The 22,432-nt window shown below is 38.2% G+C and overlaps 3 protein-coding genes across 4 annotated transcripts in view; 1 reads left to right on the top strand and 2 right to left on the bottom strand.

Annotated features, from left to right (window-relative positions):
* Positions 1-1,318: 1,318 nt before the first annotated feature.
* LOC100177104 (PAN2-PAN3 deadenylation complex catalytic subunit PAN2) lies at positions 1,319-13,912 on the bottom strand. Of its 2 annotated transcripts, none has more exons than XM_026838069.1 (29): positions 13,874-13,912; positions 13,759-13,812; positions 13,057-13,229; positions 12,398-12,514; positions 11,983-12,064; positions 11,316-11,440; positions 10,839-10,955; positions 10,333-10,514; positions 9,903-10,021; positions 9,631-9,813; positions 9,226-9,351; positions 8,797-8,919; positions 7,965-8,096; positions 7,242-7,406; positions 6,881-6,953; positions 6,526-6,672; positions 6,058-6,164; positions 5,723-5,809; positions 5,331-5,437; positions 5,025-5,158; positions 4,688-4,706; positions 4,506-4,617; positions 3,896-4,032; positions 3,311-3,524; positions 2,704-2,875; positions 2,144-2,295; positions 1,996-2,089; positions 1,873-1,939; positions 1,319-1,591 (listed from the first exon to the last, which is right to left on the bottom strand). In XM_026838069.1, the coding sequence occupies exons 1-29, from the start codon at positions 13,895-13,897 to the stop codon at positions 1,477-1,479; spliced, it is 3,459 nt and encodes a 1,152-aa protein (XP_026693870.1). In that variant the 5' UTR covers positions 13,898-13,912; the 3' UTR covers positions 1,319-1,476. The 2 variants fall into 2 exon arrangements, with proteins under 2 accessions (XP_026693870.1, XP_026693869.1); XM_026838068.1 differs by lacking the exon at positions 13,874-13,912 and adding an exon at positions 13,496-13,619 and having other exon boundaries at positions 13,759-13,856.
* An 862-nt stretch (positions 13,913-14,774) lies between these two features.
* LOC104265597 (methionine aminopeptidase 1D, mitochondrial-like) lies at positions 14,775-15,788 on the top strand (the record flags this gene model as incomplete). The annotated part of the gene is made up of 1 exon (XM_026838063.1): positions 14,775-15,788. A coding segment is annotated over one exon (753 nt), but the record flags the coding sequence as incomplete, so codon positions are not given.
* LOC100182525 (protein Spindly-like) overlaps positions 15,676-22,432 on the bottom strand; it is a 7,264-nt gene continuing 507 nt past the window's right edge. Inside the window, exons 2-13 of the mRNA XM_002129138.4 lie at positions 21,641-21,762; positions 21,250-21,384; positions 20,716-20,837; positions 20,200-20,320; positions 19,742-19,831; positions 19,375-19,514; positions 18,772-18,841; positions 18,356-18,493; positions 17,940-18,037; positions 16,792-16,979; positions 16,339-16,446; positions 15,676-15,973 (exon numbers count right to left, since the gene is read on the bottom strand). Of these exons, the coding sequence (XP_002129174.1) occupies positions 15,879-15,973; positions 16,339-16,446; positions 16,792-16,979; positions 17,940-18,037; positions 18,356-18,493; positions 18,772-18,841; positions 19,375-19,514; positions 19,742-19,831; positions 20,200-20,320; positions 20,716-20,837; positions 21,250-21,384; positions 21,641-21,762 (1,427 nt within the window). The 3' untranslated portion in view covers positions 15,676-15,878. The remainder of the gene's footprint in view (positions 15,974-16,338; positions 16,447-16,791; positions 16,980-17,939; positions 18,038-18,355; positions 18,494-18,771; positions 18,842-19,374; positions 19,515-19,741; positions 19,832-20,199; positions 20,321-20,715; positions 20,838-21,249; positions 21,385-21,640; positions 21,763-22,432) is intronic.

Genomic DNA, 22,432 nt, shown 5'->3' on the forward strand with positions numbered 1-22,432 from the left:
ATGCTCGCTGTCAAACGCGCACAACACCCCATGCTCGCTGTCAAACACGCAAAACACCCCATGCTCGCGGTCAACCATGCACAACACCCCATGCTCGCTGCCAAACACGCACAACACCCCATGCTCGCTGCCAAACGCGCGCAACACCCCATGCTCAATGCCAAACCTTTGTTCCTTCGGCGAAATATTAAACTTGACGTCACAATCTGCTTGATTCGATCCGCGACGCTGCGTTGATTTTAGTTCCACTGTGATGCCATTATTCTCAGAGTCACGTGCTTTACTACGTCTATTCAGTTTAAAAGATTTCATTTTGATCTGAAATAAAAAAATCAAATTCACGACCAGTGCACCCACCCACCCACACACAAGTATAACCCAACAACCACGCAGTCATCACCGATCGTCTCATTTATTGCCCAATGTTGGCTCTATTTGTTTACCCACGGACCTCCCAATGTTAATCATTAAATTTGACAATCGGCGTTTCAACTTTTATTGAATAATATTAATTTTGTCTTTTGTGTAAATTGGCCGCAACTACTCGGAAAGCTGTTTTTACGCGATTTTCCCAAAATGTTTGATTTTGGAAACTGTTTCTATTTAAATTCAATTGTTTCGTTGTGAACAAACATTTGGATATTTTAGAATTCCGCCTCCTTTAACCACTGTAACGTCACAATGTAATGAAAGCGGTGAACTTTGCAACAGAGGTCACGTGTCAGTTACGTCACAAACAAACAAAGCAAATTAAAACCTTGGAACGCGATGGATAATGAGTATTGTGATCGATTGTGATCAAACAATGGAAGCAAACATAACCACGTGACCGCATACTTGTGACGTCACAAACACTAATGTTAAGATCGAGTAATGAGCGATTTTTATTCAACAATGAACGTCCATTATTACATCTCTGGTAAAAACCGTAAGTTTAGAATCGCGTTGTCTGTTTGCAAACACTGACCGGTTATGACGTAACAATAACTTACCTCCAACTGCGATAATGACGTCATTGACGTTAACAATTGAATAGACGACTTTTGGTTATGACGTAAATGAAGATAAATCTTCCCATTATGCGGTAACAATGGATCAATGTTAACTTGTTTGTCCCCCATTGTGATTTACGACGTCTTAACAATTACGATTATTCCGTCACAATCCGTGTGTGGGGTGCGAATATGACGTCATAATGACTTTGATTGATCGGAGAAAGTTATCGAATAGTGACTGTGACGTAACAGAGCCTTCATAAACAATCGCGATTTACGAGCGCGAAAAAGTTTTTACGGACGCGGAAATGACCTTACAGAAGTTGATTGTTAATCCACGGGGATTTCCCATTTATTCTATGACGTCACACAGGTAAAGAAATAAGACAATAAAAATCGTTGGCAGTAAATTTACAAAAAAATCTTTCACATCCTGAGCACTCTGTGATGTCATCCATGACGTCATCGATGGGTGATGTCATCAATCTTCTGGAACCTTCCATTCTAATCTCCTTCCTTCAGCGTAAAGTTGTTTGAGGGTGGTTTGTCGGAAATCCGAGGTTTTCGTTTCGTTTTCCGTCAATTCAAGATATTTCCTGCAACGTACCAACATAGAAACGTTATTATTTGGCGGCAACCCACAGTGGTTATCACCTCTGCCTTTGGAGGTTATGGGTTCAAGACTTAACTTTGCCACTGTTGTGGCTATATGTGTTCTTGGGCAAAACACTTAGCGTTAACTGCTTCAACCTAGTGGTCACTCACTTGTAAGTGTGCACGAGGTGTATGAAAGAGAACACCCATGGTATAACGACTGTAGTTGCCCCACCATGCGAGGATAAATAAGTTACATTTATTCAAATAGTTATTCACTCACTTATAAAGTTTGAGTGCCGTCCTTGCGTCTTCTATGCTGTCATGCATGTCTTTCTGTATCTTCTCATCTACAAAACATACTTGGCAACACTGGGTATTTAAATAATAATCTGGCAACACTTACCGAGAAAGTACCAGGATAGAAATCTTAAAGACACAAATCGTTTACGCGGCATGTGGAACAAGTGAACCGTATCGCGAACCTGATTCTCTGGGACCTGATTGGTCGGTTTAAATTTAAATATTCCCGCCCATAATATTTAAACACTCACAAATATGTTGATGACTTTGAAGTCTTTACTCAACCCATGCCCAACTATAACACAACCGCACTGGATCAAATATCTCAACTTACAATAAGTAAGTTTAAGCGTAGCGAGGTGTTTCGAGGATATTGATGCGTCTAAGTCACCTGGTTTGATTCCTGTAATGATGTAATAATGATATTATGATGTCATAAACACTTGATCACATCACAAAGGCTGAAGGAAACAGTGATTAGAGTACTCCCTCTGGACCAAAGGCTTTATAATAGCTTTGTGTGCGTATTCGTTAAAAAACACTTACTGATGCCAACCCAGTGGCCACAAATGGGTTATCAAAATTGTCACCCATACAAAAAAACAATCACCCACCAAGTTACATATGTGGTAACTTGTAAGCTGGCACGAGGTGTATGAAACAGAACACCCATGTTTTAACAATTATTGCGAGGATAAATAAGTTACGTACGTCAGAACTTGTAAGCAGGCACGAGGTGTATGAAACACATGTGTTACAACGACTGTCGTTTAAATTAGTTTCAACCATCCGCAAACTCTTTACAACGAACCTGAAAACTTGGTGAGGTAATCCACCACTTGCTCCTGTGTTGAAATATAATCATCAATGAAAGGTTCACCCTCCCTGGTCCCCTCCCCCCGCACCACTGTGATACGAGCTACTATGAGATGGCTTGGTTTAATCGTGGACCTCGTGCCGTCGCTGTGTAACTCTGCTTCTTCCTGTCATAGAAACAACATTAATCATCATGGAAACAACATTAATAACTATAAAAGGGACTTTTGGCAATGTTTATAATAGTATTAAAGAACCGTTATCTCGGTGTTCTCTTCAATTTTAAGATGACCTAAACCGGATGTTGAACTGTTGGTTATTTTCTTTCAAGAAGTTAAAAACTGCTAAAAGATTCAATATGCCTTTAGGGGTGCTAACAACTTATATTATTACATAACATAACCATGATGGATATAACATGGGCAAATATTTAATCACCGTAGTGAAGAAGTCGGAATTAACATCAAACGAGGGGCAAACGGCATTGGTTAAACAGCTTGAACCCAACGCGCCCCAGGTCCCATGACGTGCCGCTTTGTGCGACCTCAACCACATAGAATAACCCAACACACAACATTTATATGATCTCCATGTTTACTCACAGCCTTCAGCGTAACGAACTCGGCATCAAGCGCAACTAGCACCCCCTCGTGTGTTGGTAACTCGTCGCACATGAGGGGGGTGAAGGTCATGGCCGCCCCCGGGCTCGTTGGTTCCATGGGCGACATCAGGTTGCGACGCAAACTCCTCTTGGAGATGCTGGGTGTTGGCAGGAGGATGTCCGATGTCAGAGGGAAGTTGATGTTCAACTTGTGTCTGTGATGTCATAAGTGTGATGTCATAAGTGTGGCATCAATTCATAATGTCGTAAATTTTCATATGCTTTATTATAAGTTTTTTATTAATAAAAGGCAATAAGTTGTGATGTCATAGTTCATTGTTTCACATTTGTGATGTCATAAAGTTTGTGTGTTTGTGTATGTGGCGTTAAAGTTGTGATGTCAACTATCGCAAACACACTCGTTGTGTAGACTGTGGAGAAACAAATTCATTCAGAAGTTATGATATTGCAACTTGTGTTTTCACATATATATTTTCATGAACATTTGGAAGTAACTTGAATGACAAGTCCTTGGCAAACCTCATCCATATAGAATAGAAATCATACATTATGACAACATAACTACCTATTATTAAGATCCACCCTTGTATAAACCAACAGACATGGAATCTTCCAACGTAAATCAAAATCGACGGTTTCTTCTTTTTCGACCGAACTTATTTGAAAGTCGTTGAATAAATACCACTGTGTGTGGGTAACCCCCTGTTGTGATACAACAACATAGATGTCACATTGAAGATTTTAATTTGGTTGGGTCGCCCACTATAAGGGTTCACAATGACTATTATTGTAAAGGTACATTAAATTAAAGTGTCTTGTTTAAGGTAAAACCCCTGCAATAATAACATCAACAAATAAATTTAACAAAATGTTTGGGTTCTTCACACAAAACATTGACTTATACCACAACACACATGATGGTAACGCCATAGTCTTGCCCAAGACACACGTCTATCAATGTAGCAGAACCTAGGTTTGAACCATATAACTTCTAGTCTAGAGAAACGTGTGATAACCGCTGTACCACAGGGACCAACCAAAACACTATGTTATTTTATATCGCAACACTTATCAACGTAGGAATAAATTACATTAAAACTTACAATAACCTTCATAATGGTAAGTTTTACTTTATAATAACATAGGAACAAATATCACAATGATAACAACTCAACCTCTTTCCTTTGATGATATTTCTCCCCCACGTTGATATGCGACACCAAGTTCCCCCCCGTTCGTGGATCGTCTATGTGGACAACCGTCGAGAACAATTCATATTCAACCATCCTGTTGTTGATGATGTCATAACAGGGGTGATGATGTCATAATGCACAAACAAACACCACAATTAACTTACCCGTCCATGTTTAAACCATCTGAAAAAAAATAAAATTTGGTAAACCAGCCACTTAAATTTTTATTAATTCTTTGAATAAAATAAAGAATATCAAATTAATTAAAACAAGGAAGAAAAGGAAACCAGCAGCAAAATGTGTTTTGAAAACACAGCCAACCACAGCATGAGACGTGGGGTTGGGGCCAAAGATGGCCAATAACCAAATTCATTAACAATATCATGTTTAATAAAAAATTAATTCCAAGATACATCTACATTATATTTTTTTGGAGATTTTATTTATTTGATTCTGTCTACTATAATCAGAAACAATTTATTATAAAAATAGAAATCTTACTTTCTTCGTTCTTCGATTTCACCACAAGCTCTCCGTCGCCATCTACTGCCATTGAAACATGGTGCGGAACCCAACTTACCGAGTTTGTTCGATCGAACGAGAGATCCAACCCTTCTTCCTCAACAAATACGTTCCTGTGATGTCATAATGGATTACTGATGTCATAATGTATAAATGATGTCATAGTACAGGAAATAACTGCCATTATAACATGCCAATGATTTTACAGCTATGTAGATTCTTACAGCCTTCACAGTAATGTGATCAACATTAAAAATATATCTGGCAACACTGGTTGAAACTCACCAGGCATCACTGGAGGTCATGTGACTTCGATCTGTCGCGCCTCGTCGGTTTCCGTTTGGCTCCGAAATCTTACGCTCCATTTTTTTCTGAAGTAACTCGCTCTGGCTCTGTGGACGTGAATAAAAGAAGAAGTAACATATTTATCCACGCATGGCGGACTAACGACAGTCGTTATAACATGAGTGTTTTGTTTCATACACATCGTGCCGGCTTACAAGTTACCATGTATGTAACTTTACATGTCAATATTTTAGTGATTGCTGACAATTTAGACAAATCATTGGGAACCACTGTATTTGAGCTGTTAATGTTCTGCCCAAGGATACATAAGTCCACAATAGTAGCAGCACTGAGTCTTGAACCATAAACCCTCCATATACAACACAACTAACCTTCCAGAATTGCACGTCTTCCTCACGAAACAACGAACAATTCAAAACCAGAATATCGGGAAGAGACACTGGCGTCTTAGTTTGTACCTGTCCATAATGACATCATAATAAATATAAACAATTGCAATTTAAGTTGAATAGAAATTGTCCTTCTTGTAAAAAAAGGAAATTTTATAGAAACGAACATTTTGCTCTTAATGACATTTTTCTAAAAAACCCATTAAATTTAAGGTCAACCACGGATTTTTTCAACGCAGCAAAACAGATTAAGAACCACTGATCTAAATCACAACGATATTTTGCGACAATGTTGCAATAGAAACAACATTAACTACCATTGGTTGGTAAGTCTCGGACACCTCGTCCCATGATTTTGTGTTGACTTGCGAACAAATCGTTTGTTTTAAAACGGATGTAAACGGTACGTGCTTCACTGGTTCCCCTGTAATGTCATAATCACATTAAAGAGAATAAATGTAACTTATTTATCCTCACATGGCGGAGCAACGACAGTCGTTATAACACAGTGTTCTGTTTCATACACCTCGTGCTCGCTTACGAGTTACCATAGATGTAACTTTGAGGGTCATTATTTTTTATGTATGGCTGACAAATTATACAATCCATTTGTGACCACTGGGTTGGAGCAATTGCCATTAAGTACTCTGCCCAATGGCAATGACACATATGCCCCACAACGGTACCAACGACAAGCCTTGAACCCATGAACTCCCATTAACATGGCAGGACCCTAACCACTGTGCAATGGCATCTTATCAAAAGTAACATCCCAACCCACCCACCAGGTTTAGGTAGCAAGGGGTAAATAAGGTTGAATAGAAACTGCGTCGTGCTTCGTGTCGTTGTACGCCCGTTACGAAACTGAGTCTCAATCTTCATTTGAGTTCCGCACAATTTCTCAACCAACGAACGTTCGTCTGTGACCTCCCCTGTTACAGAAAGCAGTTCAGTTCAGTTACTAAATGAAACTTAAATTTTAGCTTACATAATAACACAATAAGTGGTCGAAAACAAAAAAGATTAAAACAAATTAAGACGTAATTGGAAAAACACAACAAAATATGAATCAGACTTTGCAATTATCTCCTGGTAACATTATTTTGCCAAAACATGATATTAAACATAATTCATTTCAACCTTTGATTGACAGCTGGTTTGGGTCGATTAGGACGATGTCTTCTGGTTCGTTGTTAGTGGGTGGGAGGGTCTCCTGTGATGTCATAATGTTTATTGCGATGATGTCATAAATATGAATAAAGGAATGTAGTGTGCCTCATAATAAAATAATTTCACCCATATAGAATAGAATGTGCATATACAATGTTGGGGTAATGTGCCAACTCTGGCTTAAACCCCAGGTCCCATGGCATGCCTCACTGTAGGACCTCACCCATATAGAATAGAATGTGCATATACAATGTTGGGGTAATGGGCAACTCTGGTCTAAATCCCAGGAACCTCATCGACATAGAATAGACACAATGACATCACAGCTCACCGTGTGTATTTGTTGCAAGATGAACCTCGACCAGTTTTGGATGAGATGACCCAGATTGTTGTTAGTGCCTCCGGTGGCCATTTGTTCAGGTTTCGACGAGTTTTGCACGAGGCCCAGGGCGGTGGCTTCGGGGATTGTTCGGAACGCTCGTAAGAAGTTGCTTGCCTGTTTATATGATGTCTATGTTTATATGATATCTATGTTAATAGGATGTCTTATGATGTTCATTTATATAATGCGGCCAGCCAGACTATAAGGTATGTGGACAAGACACGGAAACCCTGATAGTGTCCAACTAAATGGCAGATAAAACAAGTGAACTATTGCTAGAACATCAGTTTTACACTTATGATATCTATGTTTGTTATATGATATCTATGTTTGTTATATGATATCTATGTTTGTTATATGATATCTATGTTTTTATATGATATCCATGTTTGTTACATGATATCTATGTTTGTTACATGATGTCTATGTTTGTTACATGATGTCTATGTTTGTTACATGATATCTATGTTTGTTACATGATGTCTATGTTTGTTACATGATGTCTATGTTTGTTACATGATGTCTATGTTTGTTACATGATGTCTATGTTTGTTACATGATATTTATGTTTGTTACATGATATTTATGTTTGTTATATGATATTTATGTTTGTTACATGATATTTATGTTTGTTACATGATATTTATGTTTGTTATATGATATTTATGTCACCTGTAGCACACCACTAGTAGCGCAATCTTGCATGTGAAACAAGAATCCCAATTCTTCCGATAAATCAATTTCCTTGTTTAGATTATGATGGCTTTGTAATCCACACCTGAGGGGTTCGATGAAATATAAAACCTGGTGAAACAAACAAATTATAACGAGGCCTTGTTCAACTGGGTTTTCTGAATCTGTTTGCAACCCACCCGGTTTTTAAACTCATCTTTAAACTTTACATAGACTACATGTTGCAATTTTTTTTTATAAATTATTGTTGATTAGTGAAAGTTAGGGTGAGGTCTTACAGTGAGGCAAGCCATGGGACCTGGGATTTAGACCAGAGTTGTTCATTACCCCAACATTGTATATGCACATTCTATTCTATATGGGTGAGGTCTTACAGTGAGGCTCGCCATGGGACCTGGGATTTCGAACAGAGTTGTCCATTACCCCAACATTGTATATGCACATTCTGTTCTATATGGATGAGGTCTTACAGTGAGGCATGCTATGGGACCTGGGGTTTAGGCCAGAGTTGGTCCATTACCCCAACATTGTATATGCACATTCTATTCTATATGGGTAAGGGCCTACAGTCAGACACACCATGGGACCTGAGATTTAGGCCAGAGTTGGCCCATTACCCCAACACCCAGGGTGCTACTGCATGGTCCTTACCAGCCTGTTGCTTGCCCGAATGTGGGCGACAAGGGCTTTAATGGTATTGGATGGGAGATCTTCCCTTGACAGCTCGGCCAAGGGTAATTAACTCGTAAATAGAAAGATAATGCTTATTCAAGCCTAGATTTCTGCTGAGCAACAATGTGAAACCACCAACCTGCAACATGCAGTTACAATATGCGTTTGGAATGTTAGCTTCCAACCCTGCAAAGTTGGTTCGGTTGTAATGTTGGATCATCTCGTTTTCCTCCTCACCAAGTTTCGAGTATTTGAACGCAACCTAAATGATTATCATGATTAATATACCATTGTTGTATCCAGAAGATACTGGGTTCAAGGTTCAATGATGCCACTCTTGTTTGTCGTGTGTAACCTGGTGGATATTATTATGTGTGTCCATAGTTACGGCACAGTGTAAGCGGGTATAAGGCGTATGAAACAGAACACCCGTGTTATAACGACTGTCGTTGCCCCGCCACGCAAGGATCTTTGTAAGCAGGCACGAGGTGTATGAAACAGAACAACTGTGTTATCACGACTGTCATTGCCCCGCCATGCGAGGATAAATAAGTTACATACGTCCTACCTTTCTATACTTCTTAGGCACCATATATAGATGAGGTTGTTCGTCACGTCCGAGTGGAGATTCCGGCACGGCTGCTTTCTTCCCTTTGCGATCATGAGATGTCATATCTTTTAACTTATACGGGACCTGGGGTTGGAGCGAGATAAATTGGTGGTGTGGTTCACAAACTGTGTAATACCTTGGCCCACCACAAGGCCTCTATATATATGTATTTTTACAGCAGTTTGTTCTAAAAGTAATGTGTTGTGGGTACTTTTTAAATGCAGTACAACATGATGTATGCTTTCGATAGAGTGTTCTTATGCTTTCTAACTGGATGCGATACAAAAAAAGGGGGCGAAGGCAAACACAAGTGTTTCAGGTCGAATATCACAGTTTCCCTAGCTAATATATGTAAGTGACCACCTGATTCCTACGACGGGTTCCCGGGTTAGGGGCATACCCGATCCCATGCACCACTTTCATTGAACGAAGTAACTCGGGGTCAATGGGTGGCGGGCGACGACTGACGGGGGTACATTGGGGTTTCGGCCAATCAGAAAACAAAGGTTCTTGGCAGTACGGCATAGGGATGATTGATAACGGGGTCTGTGGACATAGAAATCTTATTTAAACATTCTTGACACTTATATCAATAGAAACAATATATAATTCACAATAGAAACAATATAACTCACATTCTCGTCACTTATATTAATCGGATCGAGAGATTCTGACATGGAAGCAAACTCGGGATCTTTCGTGAATTTATTGAAGTTGGGGGTTCCTGATGCTGACCACAGGTGGAGAACACCCCCTGTTGTGGGTTAGGTGGGGTTATATGGGAAGGTAGGGGGGGGGGGGTTATTGGTGCATACTCATGTACTCAACATATAAATTGGTTCTGAAACATTCATTTTAAAAACATTAACTTTATTGCCAAACAAAAGACCACATTAAAGAATTCTCCTCAAAGTTATTATTCGACAACCATTTACATTTCCTGATAAAGTCTTGCCGCATGGCAGACGAAAAGCCAGGAAAACACTACGTTGTTCAAACCAAATGAGCCGTTGGAAGATTACTTACAATATGCCGGGTAGTAGAAGTTACAGAGTAATATTTCACCTGAATCTGCGAACGTTATGGCTTGCATGGAAGGAGAAATATCCATGCTCGTAATGTTCGAACCAATCAGATTGGTTTGGTAGATGGGTGTGGTGGGCGTGACAAGGGCGTTGTCCTCGATTAATAAGAACTGACCACTTTGTGATGTCACAAGCATACGTCTCGTGTACGTGGACATGAATCTGTGTCAGGTGATGAATGCAACTTATTTATCCTGCTTGGCGGTTATAACGCAACTAGAGGAGTTATAGCACGGATGTTTTATTACAACAATAATAGCAGCGACGAGCCTCTAACCTGTACCCTCTGGTCTAAAGGCGAGTGTTCTAACCACTGTGACAAATAGACTATCAAACGATTTCTTCCAGCCTTATTATCAAAACATCTTATGCCAACTTACAAGTCACCACAAAAAAACAAGTAATAATGATGCATTCCCATTATGACATCACTGTTATATAACATATGACATCACTGTTATATAACAATGCCCATTATGACATCACCTTAGAAACGAAGGTTGAACAATAGATTGGATCGGGGTCAACGACCTCAACATACGGAGATCGTAAACTTTAACGAAGCGGTCCAAGCTCCAGTTTAACGGTTCGTTGATCAGCGACCTGAGGTGTTTAGATTTCTATGTTTATATATTGTTTCTATGTTTGTATATTGTTTCTATGTTTATACAATGTTTCTATGTTTATATATTGTTTCTATGTTTATATATTGTTTTTATGTTTATATATTGTTTCTGTGGTCAGAATGAAAAGTTAATAAAAATCAAATCTAAAAAAATGTGTTTTATATTTATTTCACCTGGAATACTTTATTGATATAATTATATTTTACTAACAGTAACATATTTGTCGGACTTTTTTGTTTGTTACATATTTTATAGCACTTGATCAAAAACATAGAAATTTTTGACCAAACACCAAATATTATATAAAGTAAATATTATTATTTCTATGTTAACTAACCCTGGTCGTTGGGAATACCCGCATGTGATAAGGAGGTGACCACTTGCGTCAAAGTCCGAGAGTGACCCTGTATGCCCGTCGAGCGTGTGTTGCAACTTTAAGGAATCAGGATCACGAAGCATTATCTATGGAGAACATGGGGGTAGAATGAATATGCATATTATTTGGTATATACACAAAACATGGTACAAATATTGTATTATTAAATGCAAAGCAATTAGGATTGCCAAACATTATCTAGGGGGGGTAGCATAATGAAATATATTGAAAAATTTTGTTTATATTTTGGGTATTTTATTTTTTCTTGCAATGTTCTAAGTAAAAACATGAATATGAATATGAAGGTAGAATGTTATTTAGTAAAACATGGAAAATGTTGACTGGTATATAATATTATGTAAAACAATTTGAAAATATTGTTTTCAATGATTGCGTCATTAACGCTGTTTGTTTAAATTAATTACTTTTAAATAAGAACAAGCATTCTTTAACTCATACATAAATAACAAACCAACAAGATCTAGTAAAAGCTTAGGATCAAATAAATCAATTTATTTACATTAAAATACCTTTGGTATTAGGATATGTTGTTATTCTGTTATTAAATAGCAAAGTTCTAATAAATGTTCAGACAAATTAAAACAAATAAATTTTATTGCATTGTTACCTTTCCATTAAATCCACCACAACATAAATATCGAGAAGTTTTCCGAAATATTGCAACGGTTTCGTTCTCATTAAGTTCCATACTGTGAATACAATATACTTTGTTTTGCCACAGTTGCTACCACTACTATACATAATGGAATATTCCGTTTAGAAATTGGTATTTTGACAAAAACATCAATGGTTTTCCACCAACATTACATTTGCCATACAGCGGGAATCACGTCATTACAGATAATGCAGTTGCTTTCTCATATTTTAAATTTTTTTTAATGCTTGTTGTATTATACCATGATGATGTCTTGTTAGATGGAAACAAAATGTTAGTGCAAAAATGAACTTTATATAAACGAACAGCTATATCTAATAGTACATCATCACACCCATCATTATGACATCACAACAAGGATAATTACCGGTTTGAAGCAACGTTTGTTTTCAGATCAAGATCTATAATATGTTGATCCTTTCCCCCGATGTATAAATGATCTTTATGGAAAACCATGCAGTGAGCATCACTCATATCAGGGTCCCTGGTGATTGTTTTTAATGATGGTTTTAATTTAAGGCACAAAATGAATGTCACTTATTATTCTTAAGTAACAGGGCAACAACAACACGGGCAGTGGCAGCCAGAAGAAAAAAAGGGGGGGTTTAATTTTAAAAAAAAAATAAAAAATATTATATATATTTAAATTTTTTTTTTAATTAACTTTTTTTGGGGGTTTAAAAGGGAGGGGGGGGTCACGACACCCTAAACCCCCCTGGCTGCGCCACTGAACCCGGGTGTTCTGTTTCAGACACCTCGCGCTTGCTTACAAGTTACCATCTGCATGTATACAATTTTGTTGTTGATTGATTTTCTTTATGACAATATGAACAACCTATTAGTGGCGACTGGGTTGTAGCAATTGCCGTTGGGTGTTATGATGAAGGACACATACACCCACAATGGTGGCATAGAGCCTTGTACCCATATTTCCTGGGCTGGAGTCTTACTAACCAATATAACGAAGTTGCAAACTGCTGTTTACTCAGTACCAAAGAATAATCAATATGAAGTAACCCCACTAACTTGAACGTCGAAACAGGAATCCCTCGTTTAAGGTTACATTGCAAACGATCTTTCGTCAACCCGACAATTTTGTCATCGAACGATAAAACTTCCACCACTGGGTGGTGTTGTGGGTGAATTTGAAACGAAGTGTACTTCTGCATCGCTGCGCCGTAGTACGAGGTCATGTGACCCTGCATAGAAATAACATGACTGGTAGTTTTGGATGACGAATGTTTAAACAAACTATAAAAATATATAATTTCAAAACTTTGATTTCCTACTTTTTAATTTCAAGTTGTTTTGTTTAATGAATTTGATTCAGCAATAATGTGAGTATGTGTTGGTTAGGACATGCTGCGAGTCATGTCCGAGGATCTGTTAGTGGGACGTAGGACAGAGTTGGCTGGGTTGAATGACATCACAACAATGACATCACAACGATGACATCACAACTCACCGATTGGTTTCCAACCCATAATAATTCGTTCCCGGAATCAAAATGAACGGAACTTGCTCCGTAGCGAGGAGCGCCATCTATTGGCAAGATGTTTAACTCAGCGAACTCGCCCACAATCTCCATTCTGATGTCATAATACAACAATGTGATGTCATAATAAAGTCAGGAGGTTAACAATTGTGTATATTATTTCTATTTATACTCATGTTATTTCTATTCAGATTCATAGTACTTCTATTGCACAAAACATAGAAACAACATACTGCATCGATCCATGGTTGGCTTGGAAATCTCCGATTGAAAACATCCTTTGTTACCTAACAAACAAGCATTGTTACGATGGTGACGTCATAATTATAAACATTGCAATTAATTAACTTTGAACTTTAGGTAAAAACACATTTAAAATATAATGGTTGCAATTCCAAAACGCTATGCATTCGTACAAACAAACGATATCGTGACGTAACAAAGCACATGAGGTGTTAAACACAAGTTACAATGACGTAACAATACATGCATTATTTATTAACAATGGAAAACAATCAACTTACGTGAAAATTTAAAAACTTTCTGGTTTAGGGAAATACCCCTGGTTATCATTATAGAAATCTTATAAATTAATCATTCATGCGTAACTGTTCTCTCGTCCGCCTTTTTTTCTTGTAATTCTCTCGTATTATGAAATACATGGAGAGTTAGGTTTAACGTTGTTGTTGTTGCAGAATGTCGATTTGTAAGTTTCGTAATTTGGCGATCGTGCATCGGTTTGGGGTTAATTACCTGTTTAAGCTACCACCAATAGCAGCAGGACATCGTAGTTACGCTCAATTAACACCCCAGCAACCCAATAGTGGGCCAGAAGCAAAAGAAAGTTTGAAAGTTGAAGTAAAACAACGGATCACCGTGAAGGAATATTGGAAATATAACAAACTGTATTATTTCTTTACAATTTACTTCGTTATTGTGATACTTGTCTGGTGGAAGCTGCAGAAGTCTGATCTTCACGACCCAGCTAAAGGTCACCGAGGGGTCACAGGTGAAGATTTTAAAAATAAGTTCAAGAAATTGAAAAATCATTTAAAGGAAAAATTTTCATCGGAATAAAATTTAAAAATCAATTTAACTATGTTTAAAAAAAATTTATTTTCGAAATTTATGTCCCGAGCGAGCCGCGCATTTTTGGGGTCAACAAAACATCGTATTGTAATGCCAGGAGTCGTGACCCCTCCACTAGATGTCCCCCAACACATCAAACGACCTGATTATAAAAACCTAAAAAGAAATTTTCCCCAAAATAAAAAGTGACGACGAAATTAAAAAAATTCGGAAATCATGCCATTTGGCTTGCGATGCCCTGAAGGTGGCAGCAGAGATAATTAAACCTGGGATTACAACGGAATATATTGATGAGGTCGTACATAACGAGATTATCAGTCAAGGGGCTTACCCCTCACCCCTGGGGTACAAAGGGTTCCCCAAATCTTGCTGCACATCCGTTAACAATGTAGCGTGTCATGGGATTCCAGATTCAACCATTCTTATGGATGGTGATGTCATAAATGTTGATGTATCTGTTTACTATGATGGTTACCATGGAGACACTTCGGATACTTTTGCTGTTGGTAAAGTTGACGAGGCTGGGTTGAAGTTGATTGAGGTGACCAAGGAGAGTTTGGAACATGCTATTAAAAGTTGTAGACCTGGGACCACATTCAGCAGCATTGGGGACCATATTGAGGGCTTTGTTGAGAAGTATGGGTTCACTGTGTGTCGCGAATACGTTGGGCATGGAATTGGTGAGGATTTTCATGAAGCACCAGATATTCGTCATTATAGAAACCACCACGCACCCTTTTCAATGGAGGTGGGAATGGTGTTTACGATCGAGCCTATTATAATGGAGGGAGGGTGTGGTGTGTGGAAACATGGGGATGGCTGGACAGTGTTGGCCACGGATAATAAACGATCAGCACAAAGTGAGCATACGTTGTTGATCACTGATGGTGGTTGTGAGGTCTTGACATTGTAACATGCGTGTTAGTGATGTTGGGGAAATTAAATATCCTTGAGAATTTCATTTCTTTTATGGTAAAAAACACTAACCTTATAATACCGATGCTTTATCTGCATACAGCAGGACATTATTAGGGAATTACGACAATAAATCAAAAAAAAAGAAGTAAATTTACGATATGTGCCGTCTTGTCAAATGACAGATAAAACATTGGTGTTATTTATAAGATTAATATTTTTACCGGAAAAGCTTTTTCTAATATTTCGTTGTGCTTGATATTTGACGAAATAAATCTCATAATTTATAACTTGTTGTTTTTAATAAATATTTACAAATATTTCATTTTAAAAGTTAATATAACTTGTGTCATTGTTGTTTGCATTCATCTGGGCAAACTGCTTGTTTAGGTTTTGTTTGGTCATCACTGGAATTTTTAATATGGTCATCACTGGGAGTTGAGGCTGTGAAGGAATTGTATTAAATATAAATCTCCAACACAATAGACATAATCTTAACTAAACCAAAACGCTTAACTTTTAAAGGAAGATCCGGTTGTAATGTTTGTATTGAAACTAAAATTTGTATTTTATGCCACTGAGCAACATAAGTGATATAAATTGTTAGTGCGCTTGTCTCTAGCTTACGATACAGATTAAAGGTCCAAGGATACCATTGTAGGCATATGTGTCCTTGGTCAAGTCACTTCGCAAATCCTCATGTCTCATCATATATGGCAGATGAAACTGCCTTTAAGATCATGAATAAAAATTGGTAAAAGAGTCCAGACTTATCAATTGTATTAATTAAACATAAACAAGAAACTAACTTATTAAATTGTTAGCTTCTTGCAAAATATTCCCATTTTCTTTTCCTATGACATCACAATCACCGATTATTTCCCGGTTTCCTTTCTTTACCGCCGACTTTACACGACCTGCAAGCAAATATATTATGTTTGTCATCACAAGCGTGCTTCTCGACCCTGGGTCATCATTTGATTTGGTTGGATCGCCTACGGCCTACTACAGTGGTTCACAAACCCTCTTAACTGTTACTGTAAAAAGTTAAACCATTTTATCGTATGCTTACAAAAGTTGTGTGAAAAGTAGTTTCGAAAATTGGGTTGCCCTGCTATTACACACAATTTCTTTATTCAAAGCAGTTATTAAAAAAAAACTCACTCTGTTACATGTGGTATCATATAAGCAAGCACGAAGTGTATGAAACACAACACCTGCGTAATATACTTTACATTTGCTCCATGCACATCAACACTCACCACCACTCCCGTGCTCCAACTTAAGCTGAGCAATCTCCAGGTTTAGCTTCACAACCTTGGCGCGTAACGTGTCACAATCACAACGACTCCGATACAACGCTCGTTCCGCTTCACTGACTTTGTTTGTCTCGGCCATCAAGAACAGCTGAGTCTCGTCTAATTCTTTCTTCGTTTCTTTTAACTCTGACCTGCAGTTGAAAACCCATGGTTCATGTACAACATTGGCTAGAGGTCACCATTGGTACGGAGGGTACGGGGTTCAAGCCTCAATGCTGGTTTATTTATATTGCTGTTTTTCAATTAGGTAACTTTTAAAGAACTTGTACAGCTACATAAGAATATACAGGGATATTTGTTTAATTATTTATTTTCAAATTTTAAATGCTACAGCCCAGTCCCAGTGGTCCCTAATGAGTTATAAAGAAGTCACATACGTGGTAACTTGTAAGCGGGCACGAGGTGTATGAAACAGAACACCCGTGTTATAACGACTGTCGTTACCCCGCCATGCGTGGATAAATAAGTTACATACGCGGTAACTTGTAAGCGGGCACGAGGTGTATGAAACAGAACACCCGTGTTATAACGGCTGTCGCTGCCCCGCCATACGAAGATAAATAAGTTACATACGCGGTAACTTGTAAGCGGGCACGAGGTGTATGAAACAGAACACCCGTGTTATAACGACTGTCGTTGCCCCGCCATACGAGGATAAATAAGTTACATACGTGGTAACTTGTAAGCGGGCACAAGGTGTATGAAACAGAACACCTGTGTTATAACGACTGTAGTTGTCCGCCATGCGAGGATAAATAAGTTACATACGTGGTAACTTGTAAGCGGGCACGAGGTGTATGAAACAGAACACCCGTGTTATAACGACTGTCGTTGCCCCGCCATGCGAGGATAAATAAGTTACATACGTGGTAACTTGTAAGCGGGCACGAGGTGTATGAAACAGAACACCCGTGTTATAACGGCTGTCGTTGCCCCGCCATACGAAGATAAATAAGTTACATACGTGGTAACTTGTAAGCGGGCACGTGGTGTATGTAACAGAACACCCGTGTTATAACGACCGTGTTATAACGACTGTCGTTGCCATTCGTTAATAATCTAGTTTCACCCACTATGACATCACAACTTACTCTTTCTTCTTAATAATCCCTTCTAGAAAACCAGCGAAGTCGGCGTCCGTGCATCCTTCCTTTAACGCTGATGTTACTTTGGTGGATTTATCAAACAACTGTGATGTAACAATGGAAGTGACATCATAATGACATTCATACTTTGTGTCATGGTATTTATTATTAACAAAAGCTGGGGTGACATTGTTAAAATACAGTTACACTCACAGTTGTCATCATAGGGAACCTCATTGATTAATGTGGTGAATGCAATATACTTTGGCTCTGCTTGTTTATATAGACTTTTTTAAGGGAAAAACTTGGTTGGAAAACACATATAAGTCACCCATGTTTCAAAAGTGACATAGCACCCCTAACATTATGTCTATGATTGTCATTGATAGTGACATCATAATAGCAACTATGACATCACAAACCTGCACTTCCAACTTAGATATCTTGGACATCGCTTTCTCGTAATCGTTACGGGTGGTCGACAACGTAACTTCGAGTCGACGTATTCGATCTTGCTCTGCACTGCCACCACGTGTCTGCCATAACTGGGCAATCTTCGTCTAACATAGAAATAATATAATTATGATAACAAAGTTGGTGGGTGGTTACCCACATATAATCAAAAGATACCGACCCCCTTTAATCGAAAACATTCATTAAATATGTTTGGCACGATGTTACACTATAGGGTTAAGCTCTACTGTTGGCGTATGTGTCCTTTGACGCACAAAACGATTAATTTGCTCCAACCCAGTGGTTACTCATGGGTTTTTCAAATTGTTAGCCATATTGACAACAAGGCACTTAAATTATCAGCCATACATCAATGTGAAATTACCTTTAAATGAAGAGCGTAACTGACTTGTTGATCGAATCTCTTCTTCAAACATTTTAGTTTAATTTGCGCACTGGATAAAATATGTTATTTGATTAATAAATATGTTAATTCGTTAAACCATTATAGGAGCTACACCTAGGGTGAGATAGCTAGAACCATCCTGGATTTTTAAACTGCGTTAAAATAATGTGTAAACGCCCATGTCACCTCACTGTAATACTATAAACCAGTATAATATGAATAGTAGCAACAGTTGGTTTACTATTTACGATTTACAAAAGTTCCCTCGCCCACAACCCATTGAAGCCTTTGAAACAAAACTTTTGGGTTGTTATCAATGAAAAATGAAGCGTACAAAATTATAGTCCACCCTGCCACCCCAGGTTTGCCCCCTGAAACCTTCATAAGGTTTACATAGGCTCCACCTCAACCAAAGCCTCATATGGAATTAATGTAACTCATTAATGTTAAAAAACTATACAGAAGGACTGACCACCTTGCCACCCCAGGTTCGGCCTCAAAGACCCATGTGTCCCACCAAACAGCCCCTGACCCCCCCAACTACCTGACAGCCCCGCAATGACCTATGAACCCCCTCCTCACCTGATCAAATTCTTCTCAGCAATCACTCTCTTGTCCTCGACTTCTCCAAACAGGGAGTTCCCCCTTGAATTGGGGTCCGAGGCTTGGAACATGACAGCATCAAGCTCTGATTGGACGTCCCGTTTCTCTTGACGACAACGCTGGGAATTATTGGGAAATTATAACATAGAAAACATAAAACCCCGTCTATGTTGCAGACGATGTCAGTTTAGGTGAAATAATCTCTGAGAATATTATTTGTCTGATTTTTGTGACTGCTACCGGCCCAAGTACTGGTGTAATATTAATAAAAGTTATCAAAGTTGCTCCTGGTTCAGATAAATAAGAATACATGATATACACGTTCTAAGCAACATATAATCTTTACCTCTAGTTGATTATAATAAGTTTCTCGATCTTTTTCAACGTTTCGTTTCTGTTCGTTGAGGTCAAACAACTCTTTCTGCATCGCTGCCACCTATGGAGTGATTATAACAATCACAATCATCCTTGAAAGTTTGAAGATGTTTAAATAACCGGCTACACTTTATTAGATTTTATAACAAACTCCCATGCTTTTAGAACATAATAATAGGAATAAATGTAACTCATTTATCCTCGCATGGCGGGGCAGCGACAGTTGTTATAACACGAGTGTTCTGTTTCATACACCTCGTGCCAGCTTACAAGTTACCACGTATGTTATTTATCCTCGCATGGCGGGGCAGCGACAGTCCTTATAACACAAGTGTTCTGTTTCATACACCTCGTGACCAATATCACTAGTGAGCAATACCATGACAGTCTTTGCATAAGCATAAGAATAACCCGACATTCACAATCCACCTGTAACTCATATCTTTCGTTTAAATTTTGATGTTGCATTGATTCTTTACGTAGTTTTATGATTTCTATTTTCAACTTTTCAACTTCCGTGGCGAGTTCGAGCTCCGTCGTGCATGAGTCACTGCATAGATATCATACATTATTTTACATAGAGATCATATATGTTAACATAGAAATTGTATGTCAATGTCATATATGGGTTTGCACTAGACACTTTTCTCTAGGTCAGAGGAACAGAGGTTCAAGGCTCGACGCTGCTACCATTGTGGCGTATGTGTCCTTGGGAAAGACACTTAACGGCAATTGCTCAAACCCAGTGGTCACTAATGGGCTATCAAAATTGTCAGCCATATACCTAAAAATTATCACTCGCTAAGTAACATACATACAGGATAACTTATAAGCAGGTCCAATAAGTATGAAACAGAACAACCGCGTAATAACGACAGTCGTTGCCTGTCATGCAAGGATAAATAACAACATAGACAACATATATCTAATACAGACATCACATACTTGTGTATTTGTCTTCTTCTTGCTTCAACATCATCAAGTAATTCGTTTTGTTTGTTTATTTTATCCTCTTGTTGTCGCTGGATTAACCGGGATTCGTCCAATTCGTTTTGTAATTCTTTCATCTGTGGAATCACCACAAGAGAGGTTACTATCCACCAAGTTACCCAAACATGTTTGCTAAATATTCACATGTAATCCGTCACTATGACGTAAATTATCAAGAGAAATAGAAGGGGTTAACTCAACACGAAGCCACAGTCCACTAAGTAACCTACAGTAATTTGTAATTTGGTCCATCATTAGTGTAAAAAAGGTTACTATCCACCAAGTTACTGTCCGAAACATCTGCTGATCATGAGTTTAGTATCCAGACAGTAACTTGGTCCATCATTAGTGTAAAAGAGGTTACTATCCACCAAGTTAGTGTCCGAAACATCTGCTGATCATGAGTTTAGTATCCAGACAGTAATTTGGTCCATCATAAGTGTAAAAAAGGTTACTATCCACCAAGTCACAAGTCCACAAGTAACCTACCTGATGTTTAATGGCCGATATCTCAGCTCGATGCAACTTATCCAACCCCTCACACTTACGATCGACATCAATTCGCAAACTTTGCTTTTCTTCCAAAATTGAGTTTTCCAAACGTTTTTCAGATTTTTCCAAAAACTGTGGAAGTAAAAATTATTGAAATGTGTTAACTAAAACTCTAAAAAGTTTTTCAACTAAAACAAAAGTTTGAGAAATCGTTTAAATTTATTGGGAGCAGACCTTTGCTCCTGGCTTTGTTTGTTTAATAAGGTGATTGCTGCAAATTTGTTTGTGTACAAGCAGACTAGCAGAGTATAATATATTACAATACGAATGAGCCAAAAAATATTTGGTATGGCATCACAACCAAAGTTATGACATAACACACACTTACGTCAATTCTAGATTTCAAAGAATATTTTTCTTGTTCCAGTTCCTCGTTGGTTTTTGTATATTCAATATGAAGTTGTTGAATCTCGTTTTCAAGTTGTTCATTCCGTTCAAGCAATGCTTTGCCTGTTAAATATCAAACAAATGGTTTATTGAGACGATATGGCAACTTATTCTACAAAGTTTAAAATTTAGCACAAGCCCCAAGGATCGGCAGCTTTTATTTTAGAATCGGTACCACTGGGGTCTAGTTAGTACAGCGTCCAAATTTTAGGTTGGTGGCACCAGTAGAAGGTATCGAAAATGGCCGCTAGAATATCTGTATTCTAAAATCACCTTGGTCACTATTGCACATTAAAAAACATGGAGCTATACAGAGAAGACGGAAAAAATTTTCCGCTAGGAGGCGATGACAAATTCGTTTCTCTATTTTATGGGGAGCAGTTAGTTTCACGGTTTATACACATAAGATATAAACCGTAACCCCTAAGCCCCAACTCCTAACCCCAAACTCGTCAAACAAAAAAAACTTGAAAAAAAAAATATAAAAAAGTATTCCACTGTGCGGGACTCGAACCCGGTAAAAATGAAACAAAGAGAGTTTACGACCGCACGCAAACCGCTACACCACAGATTCGACGACAGTGAACACAACGAAAGAGCGTATATAACCGACCTAATGTGGGAAATATGTTCTTACTAGTGTTTTATGTATTTGGAAAGGTATTTTTATTATTTAATTAATTTGTTTTACACTTATTAACACTTTATAGTGCTGTTAGTTAGTATTCCGTAT

This window comes from Ciona intestinalis, unplaced genomic scaffold, assembly GCF_000224145.3.
Source record: "Ciona intestinalis unplaced genomic scaffold, KH HT000052.1, whole genome shotgun sequence".
Classification (NCBI taxonomy): domain Eukaryota; kingdom Metazoa; phylum Chordata; class Ascidiacea; order Phlebobranchia; family Cionidae; genus Ciona; species Ciona intestinalis.

Coding starts and splice junctions, on each gene's coding strand:
- LOC100177104 (XM_026838068.1), bottom strand. CDS start 13,802: ATGTTTTCAATCGGAGATTTCCAAGCCAACCATGGATCGATGCA. Junction 8,097..8,796: donor ATTGTAACTGCATGTTGCAG/GTTGGTGGTTTC, acceptor TTGTTTCACCAG/GTTTTATATTTCATCGAACC. Junction 6,165..6,525: donor CCCCTTGCTACCTAAACCTG/GTGGGTGGGTTG, acceptor ATGACATTACAG/GGGAACCAGTGAAGCACGTA.